General features: G+C 39.6%; 2 protein-coding genes across 2 annotated transcripts; both read left to right on the plus strand.

Annotated features, from left to right (window-relative positions):
• Positions 1–1037: 1037 nt before the first annotated feature.
• LOC138871685 (uncharacterized) lies at positions 1038–1550 on the plus strand. Its single transcript, XM_070149580.1, has one exon. The coding sequence runs from the start codon at positions 1038–1040 to the stop codon at positions 1548–1550; it is 513 nt and encodes a 170-aa protein (XP_070005681.1).
• Positions 1551–4244: 2694 nt separating this feature from the next.
• Positions 4245–4589, plus strand: LOC138871686 (uncharacterized). The gene has a single exon (XM_070149582.1). The coding sequence runs from the start codon at positions 4245–4247 to the stop codon at positions 4587–4589; it is 345 nt and encodes a 114-aa protein (XP_070005683.1).
• Positions 4590–8686: the final 4097 nt, after the last annotated feature.

Below are 8686 nucleotides of genomic sequence, written 5' to 3' on the forward strand. Positions count from 1 at the left end.
GAGGAAATGAAGTGGAAGATGAGAATCAAAGTGTTAATTGTAATGCTAATGCAATCAATATTCAAAGCATCAATGAATGCACAAATGCAGCAGCAGAAAAGACAAAAGAGGGGAACATCAATATTATAGATCCAGGAGGGACTTTACATAATAATGTTAGTAATGTCTTGAAAGAAGCTGAAAAGAAGCTGAAAATGCAGACAAGAACCAAGAGAAAAATTCAGACAAGAACCAAGAGAAGACAGTACAAGTCTATGCAAGAAGTGCTGTATCATTGAGCACAGTGAAGGATGTAGCAGGAAGTGCTGTTCCATCGAACAATACACAGCTGTTGACCAATGAACATGAGGAAAAAGCTGCTGAACTTACCAATCAGGAAAAAGATGTTGAACTTACCAATCACGCATATGATGTTGTGACATCAAAAGAAGCAATAGAAGCACATGACCAAGTTGGCCACGCAGAACTTAAAGGTAGAGACATGGATGAGGAATCCACTACACAAAATTTCTTAATGTTGCCAAGCATGGTGATCTGTTGCCAAGGCTTATTGATATAGTAAAATCTGCAACAAAAGGAAAAAAGAAACAGTCAAAACAGACATCTACTGTCCCAGCCAGTGGAGTACAAACAAGGAGAACACTGTCCAAACCCCAAAACATTTAATGGATGCAATTATATGGAATGTCAGGTCAGTAAATACAATGCAAGCATTTGAAAGGCTGATTACAATGTACAGAAAACATCACTTTGAGTTCATAAGAATCCTTGATCCTATGCAACAGTCTCACAAAATGGAGAGGTATAGAGCAAGAATTGGTTTGGCACAGGCTGTGGTGAATGTATCAAACAAGATTTGGGCTTTTATTGATGAAATATTTGAGGTTACTATTCTGTATAACATGACTCAACAACTGACGTTGAGATTAACGCACACTGAAACACATGTTGAGCTCATCTTTACACTAGTTTATGCCAAATGTGATCGCATTGAAAGAATTAAACTATGGGATTCTTTGTATGCAATGGCATAAGATATGACAGTACCATGGCTAGTTGGAGGCGACATTAATGTGATATGGGATGAGGAAGAGAAATTTGGAGGCTTACCAGTTTCTCTCATTGAAGTAGATGACTTTAGGCACTGCATCAATACCTACAACTTGACAGATTTGGGATTTAAAGGAAGCATATTTACATGGTGGAATGGAAGATTAGAGGAAGACAGTATTTTTAAAAGATTGGACAGATGTTTTGGCAATCATGAATTGCAACAGACCTTTCCTGGATTGGAGGTAACTCACCTGTCCAAAATTGGGTCTGATCATTGCCCAATGCTGCTGAAATGTGATATAGAAACTCCTCCAATTAAGAAGTCATTCAGATTTCTTAACTTTTGGACTAAGCATGAAACCTTCAAAGATGTAGTAAAGGAGAATTGGAATGTTGATTTTAGTGCTAACCATTTCTGCATTTTTAACTACAAGTTAAAGAAGCTTAAGAAAGCACTATCTACCTGGAGCAGAGCTACATATGGGGATATATTCTAGAAGATTGAAAGCCTGGAGGAGGTGGTCTTGGTTCATGAAAGGCAATTTGAAGTCAATCTTACACAGATGAACAAACAAAGATTACAACAGGTACAAGCTGAAATGATTAAATATCTTGCATTAGAAGAAGAATTCTGGAGACAAAAAGCTGGCATGTTATGGTTCAAAGTGGCAATAGAAACACTAAATTCTTCCATGCTCAAGTTAATGGGAGAAGGAAGAGACTGAAATTATCAAGGATCCAGAATAGCCTTGGTAACTGGATTGAAGAAGATCACTTAATAGCAAAAGAAGCACTAAAGTTCTACAAGGATCAATTTACTGAGAGTGAAGTTCCTAATGCTTTTGATATTCTAAATCATGTACCTTCAATGGTAGAGAGTGATCAACATGAAAGATTGATGGCTTTGCCTTCCAATGAAGAAGTGAAGAGAGCAGTTATGGGGTTGAATGGGGACTCAGCAGGTGGACCAGATGGCTTCACCGGAGCTTTTTACCAAACATGCTGGGAAATCATTGAAGAAGATGTAGTAGGCATGGTCAAGGCTTTCTTTTGCGGTCAGCAATTGCCAAAGAGTGTGACACACACAAACCTGGTTTTATTACCAAAGGAAAAAGAAGTTATGACCTTTGCAGACATGAGACCAATCAGTCTCAGCAACTTTTTTAACAAGATTTTCTCAAGGGTTATTCATGAAAGGTTGATTGAATTTTTACCAAACTTAATCTCACAGGAACAAGCAGGTTTTGTGAAGGGAAGAAGTATAGTTGAGAATGTACTGTTAACTCAAGAAATCATTACGGATATCAGGTTGAGAACAAAACAGGCCTAAATGTTGTGATTAAGCTCGACATGACAAAAGCTTACGATAGGCTATCATGGCTATTCCTGACCAAAATGCTAAGGAAGATGGGATTTCCTGAAGCATTTATTGGATTGATCTTTGATTTGATTGGGAATAATTGGTACTCTATTCTTATAAATGGGCAGCCAAATGGTTTCTTCAAATCTTCGAGGGGAGTTAAGCAGGGTGACCCTTTGTCACAACCCTATTCATTCTAGCAGCAGAAGCAATGTCTCGGGGATTGAAACACACTAACCTGTATTTCTATAGATTTGGAATGCCAAAATGGAGCCCATAAATAAATCATCTCCCATACGCTGATGATATAATCATTTTCTCCTCATCTGATGAAACTTCACTGAGACTTGTCATGAAGGTTTTGCAAGCTTATGAATCATCGTCTGGTCAACTGGTGAACAAAGCCAAATCTGCCATATACCTGCATCATTTAATGGATAATGAGGTGATTAACAAGGTTGAAAGGATTACAGGTATAGGAATACAATGTTTCCCTATGACCTATCTTGGCTTCCCTATTTTGTATGCAAGAAGAAGGAGTGACTATTACCAGGGATTAATCACTAAGGTCATGGACAAACTGCAGTCGTGGAAAGGCAAACTCCTATCTGTAGGAGGCAGAGCTGTATTGATCGCAAATGTCATGCAGAGTATCCCAATTCATATGTTGTCAGCAGCTAATCCACCAATTTATGTGATCAATAAATTACATAGCATTTTTGCCAAATTATTCTAGAGCAACAATGTGGGAGGCAACTCTAGACATTGGTCATCATGGACTAACCTTTGTATGCCTTATGAGGAGGGAGGCATAGGCTTCAGGTCCTTACATGATGTATCCAAGGCACTATTCTGTAAATTGTGGTGGAATTTCAGGACAAAGCCCAGTTTATGGAGTGCATTTATTAGTCAAAAGTACCGCAAGAAACTAAATCCAGTAATTGTACCTTGGAAGCGTGGATCCCACGTGTGGAGAAAAATGCTAGAATATAGGGACTTGATTGAGCATCAAATCTACTGGAAATCGAGAATGGGATCAGCTCAATTCTGGTTCGACAATTGGACTGAGCTGGGAGCCTTATATTTCCAAGTGCCTGCAGAGTTTGGTATCGATGAGGATATTCAAAATGTCAATGATCTGGTTGAAAATGGTATGTGGAACTTGGAAAAAATATTTCAGACTCTACCTGAAGATTTGGCAAACCACATTGTGCAGAATATTAGACCACCAAACGAAGGTGCAGAGTTAGATACACCATTCTGGATGCTTGAAATAAGAGGTCATTTTTCAGTGAAGTCTGCATGGGATTACCTGCGAAGAAGAGAAAACCCAAGATTAGGTTACAGGATGATATGGGTCAAAGGCTTACCTTTCAAGATATCCTTCTTTCTGTGGAAGGTGTGGAAAGCCAAACTGCCACTTGATGATTTCTTGCGTAAAATAGGATACTCCATGCCATCAAAATGTTGGTGTTGTGCTGATCCTAAGGAGGAGTCATTAGTACAATTTTTCTTCACATCCAATGCAGCTAGGAGTGTTTGAAATTACTTCCTGAGGAGAGCAGGAATTCCATTAGAAGGGTTATCATTACAACAAGCAATTACAAAGTGTTGGACAGCACCAGTTATTCCCAAATTGAAACCAGTCTTACAAGCTTTACCTGCATGAATTGTATGGGAACTTTGGAAGAGAAGAAACAGTTTGAAATATGGAGAAGCAGTGTCAGTGAGCAGAGTTATTTACCAGGTGTCATCTACTACGCAAGCTCTAGTCCAACTAAAAAAGCCTGGACTGCATGTGCCTAACAAGTGGCTGGACTTACTGACAATGATGGAGCAATACACACCTCGATTGAAATATGAAAAGGTGTTATGGGAATTTCCTCCAAGAGGGTGGATCAAAGTAAATACGGATGGAGCATGTAGAGAGAACCCAGTGAGGAGTTCAATTGGTTTGTTCATAAGGGATGAGGTAGGTAATTTGATATATGCAGAAGGAAGGGAGAATTCTGAAGGAACCAATAATGAATCAGAAGCAGTAGCTATTGTGGAGGCATTGAAGATGTGCAAAAATCTTAATTATTTTCAGATATGGCCGCAGACAGATTCCTTGCTATTAAAGAACATTATAGAGGAATCATGGAAGCCTCCTTGGTGTATTACTGATCATGTTTAGGAGATTTTAAGATTGAAGAAACAAAGTATCATCAAGGTCACACACATATTCAGAGAAGGGAATACATTAGCAGACCACCTTGCCAATTATGCTCTTGATGAAGGAAATATTGAATGTCATGGTTTCTGGGATATGAACTCAAAAGGAAGGAGGATTATTAACGAAGATAAGATGCAATGTCCTTACATAAGAGTGAAGGTTGCAAGAAACTAGGAGGAAAAGAGGATTCAATTTGCTATCAGACTCGAATCATTCTTGAGGAGAGGTTGGTTAGCAATTTTAACGCTAACATTATTTACTTTGTTGCAGGTACTTCATTGATGCTAAAGTCTTATCTTATAGTAGAATCTCAAGTGGTGATATTAATACTTTGCATTTAATCCACTGAGAGGACATTAAAGTTGAGCTTTGGCATATTTTCAAACATCTTTTCGTGGCAGCTCAAGTGTAAAGCAACTCCACAAACATGGAGGGCACGTGAAATTGATGAAAAGGTGAGCATCGGCATTAAGTACACAAGGTGGTTTCAAGGCACGCTGAAAAAGGATCTACCAAGAACCTTTGAAGACTGTGCAGTCGTGCACCTTTTGGCACGCCTGGTTGAAGGCTACACAGTGAGGCATGGAGGTATCATGCAGCGGTTTAAAGTTTTAGAGCAAATTCTGAGCATAAAAGAGACAGGCGTGCCATTGTGTGTTCCCCAATTTTATTGGAAAAAGGTGCTGGACAGTAATGAAAAATTTAGTTGCTCACCAATTATTTCGGGACACTCACATTCTATTATTTTAATGCACGCATGCTCATTGGGACTGATTCCATGAAAATCTGCATTGGTAACCATGCGTCTTGGACCTCAAAATGTGGACGTGCTGATTACCATGGCAGATGCACGCTAGTTGTGGACATGGTTTTTCTTGTCGAGACAACAGCTGAGAAACACTAAGCAGAATGCTATAATGCACGCACATGGGATGAACATGGGCTACCATATTCAAATATGGCATGCTGCGTTCTGCTGGACAAGCATCTTGGATTTTAATCCACGCACGATTAAGCTGGAAATAAGCTATTACAGCCTTTTGAATTCTTAAATGCACGCATGCTTTCACATGGATTTTGCACGCTCATCAGGGATGGAAATGTGACGCGCAGATCAAGGAGATGCAATAACACTATGCACGCCTGGCTCAAGGGTGAGCGAAACTATCTGGGACCAGTACAAATACATGGGAAAAATTTAATCAAAGGTGGGTCTGCCTGGAAATCACGTGAAAATAATGCAACAATGACGAAGATTAAATGCAACAAAGAAGGTTATAAATGGATCCATGCAAGGCAACACGTGCACAGTAGCAACGATACAATTAAAGTGGCTATTTTTGCAATTGAAGGAAGCGGAAATGGAGTGTGTCTATTCATGCAACCTATGTGTTACACTAGGCTAGGCTGCTATGCAATGGAAGACCATATTTGGTCCAAATGATACGGCCTGCTCACATGGGCTAGTTTTTATGCAAGTTTTAGTGATCATTTTGTGATATCAATTTTGAGTACATTACTCAATTTTGTTAATAGGTTAAATGTAATATGCAAGGATTATTTCTTACATTTCTTAGATTATTTGCACACTTTGTATTTAAATTATTATAAATAAAAACTAGCCCTAGGCCATGCCTAGTGGATTGCTTAAGAAAAAATAGGGTGATAACCTAACCTAAAGGCTTACTCCCTGGGTTGTTTTACCAAGGGTATACAGGCTAAAATGAGGGGTTGAACGAGCCAAGGAACCTACTGCCTGGGTGTAGGATCGGTTGGTGAGGGGCCTCGGGGTCGACGCCTAGGTGGAACTCGGGCTATTGGGGGCAGTCAGAAATGGGACAACAATTACGAATATGATTAAACAAGGCTCTTTATGGTCAATACCAAGCAATATAATGAAGAAAAAGTAAGAAAACGATAAATGCTAAAATGGCTTCGGGCCAGTGAGAACGAGCAAGTTAGAAAGAAAAGAGAGAGAGAGAGAGAGAGAGAGAGAGAGAGAGAGAGAGATTATTGCACTTGTGGAGAAATGGAGCAACATCAGCCCTTTACATGGTAGCGTGAGTTCCCTTTATATTGGAGGGGAACTCGGCCATAGTAAAACATGCATTAATTGTTTAAGCATGGAGATGTGACGGCTAGACAATATGCTTCGGCATAGGCCCTGGACAGGCCGACTTTGTCAGACTTAGCTGCGTGCCTTAAGAGCTTCCTCCTATGTTCTGGCTTCAATTTCCGTCTTCTTTGAGTCGGGCCTGATTTTAGGCCCTGAGGGAGGGGATTCGGCCTTGGATCCCCATCCTCGGGGTCTCGAGGCATTCTTCCGAAATGACTAGATAGCGAGAAATTAAATCCTCTGATTTTGCCACGTACAATGATGTTCATTTTCTCCTCCTTTGTTTTCTCCATGCTTTGCATCATTGCTTTTCTTTGAATCCCTTCAACTCTTCATTTTATTCACTTTCTTTTTGCAGTTTTCCTTTATTCTTTCTTTCTTTTTCTTTTGCCTTTCCTTTTCTTCATTTCTTTTCTCTTTTTTTGCCTTGATACCACTTTTAAATTTCTTGTCTCTCCCCCAAACTTATGTTTTAGCTGATTGTTTCTCTGGAGTGTTAAGGAAAGCTCGGGTGACAAGAGAGGGTCACTACAAAACGAGTTTAGGCTTGTAACGTGGTTATCAAATGAGAAAGGTCTTTGGATCAAATGGTTGACTAGAGATAGCAACATTGGTGGGACATGGAAAATTTCAAGTGGGTCACAGAGAGCCTACAATCACTTCTCAAGCCAAGAAAAACTTAGAATTTTGCCTAGAAACACATTTGGGGAAAGTTCTAGAGCATTCGCACGGGTACTTGGACTTGCAACAAAACATCTCACCTCTCACATAGTTGGATTATTAAAGAGGATAGAGTCGAGGACCCACAACAACCATATTAAAGATTGAAAATCACTAATGGCTCAACCAAACTATTCGATGATTGCTTAAGTCAATGCAAGAGTCAAAAGGTCACTAACTACAACTATTTCTTTCCAATAACTTATTTTTAATCATAAGCCCGTAGTTAAGTGTGTTGGTACCAAGTGAAGCATGCTTGACTCTTCTAGTTTTACTCAATTAGGCCCTCTTATTCATTATTACTACTATTCTTACCAAAACACCAAAAACGGACTCAATCCCTTAAGAAGGTTTGTCATGCCATCCATCGTTGGGAAGAGTCACCCGATTCACACAAAAAGCGCCTTTGGAAAGAACCGTGACATTAAGAAAACCAAAGGCTTATTGATCACTTAAACATGAAAAGAAGCTATTAAAGTAAATAAGAAGCTATTAGACTAAACATTGACTACTAAAAAAACAAAATAAAGAAGCTATAGAATAAACTACTGAAAGCATAAATGAATATACAAGATGAGAGAGGAAGAAAGAAAATATATGCATCAATAGAGAGAGAAGAATAGAGAAGAATATGTACATAAATAAAAAGGAAAAAAAATGTTATCAGTTATTACAGGCCAATGTCAAATGTCACCAAAATCAAATAAACTCCACCCCCAAAATAAGAATAAGAATTGTCCCCAACGCTTAGCAAAATAAAAATCAAGGAAGGGAAATAAAACTCCCTATGTGGTCTCCATGTCAATAGTAGCATCACCACCCTCAGGCTCCTCCAACTGTATCTCATTATCTTCTACTCAGGGAATAGCTGGGTTGGTGAACATCTATAGCACTGCCTCAGCAGTGTGGGCAGCGAGGTCTTGCTCATCAGGCTGGCCAGCTGGTGCCACTGGTGCTGATGGTGCTGCTGGGTCTGCTGGTGATGCTGGAGCTATCTCCATCAGCAAGTCAAATGGAAGATCCAGCTGCTGCCATCTTGGTCACCTCCCGTCTCAACCTGTCAAATGATATCTTTGAAACCTAGGATTTCCTTATCTTCTTCACCTGCTTCCCAAGTCCTTAATTGTTGTTCCATGTGCCACCAAGGTGTCTATGATGGTCTTCTGGTTCTCCAGAATCTTCTTCAAAGTCTCTTCCACTGTCGGAGGAATCTAGGGAGCTG

Source organism: Nicotiana sylvestris, chromosome 6 (assembly GCF_000393655.2).
Source record: "Nicotiana sylvestris chromosome 6, ASM39365v2, whole genome shotgun sequence".
Taxonomy (NCBI): Eukaryota; Viridiplantae; Streptophyta; class Magnoliopsida; order Solanales; family Solanaceae; genus Nicotiana; species Nicotiana sylvestris.

Bases quoted from the DNA above. Each gene is read 5' to 3' on its own strand.
- LOC138871686 (XM_070149582.1), top strand. From the start codon at position 4,245: ATGGAGCAATACACACCTCGATTGAAATATGAAAAGGTGTTATGGGAA.
- LOC138871685 (XM_070149580.1), top strand. From the start codon at position 1,038: ATGACAGTACCATGGCTAGTTGGAGGCGACATTAATGTGATATGGGAT.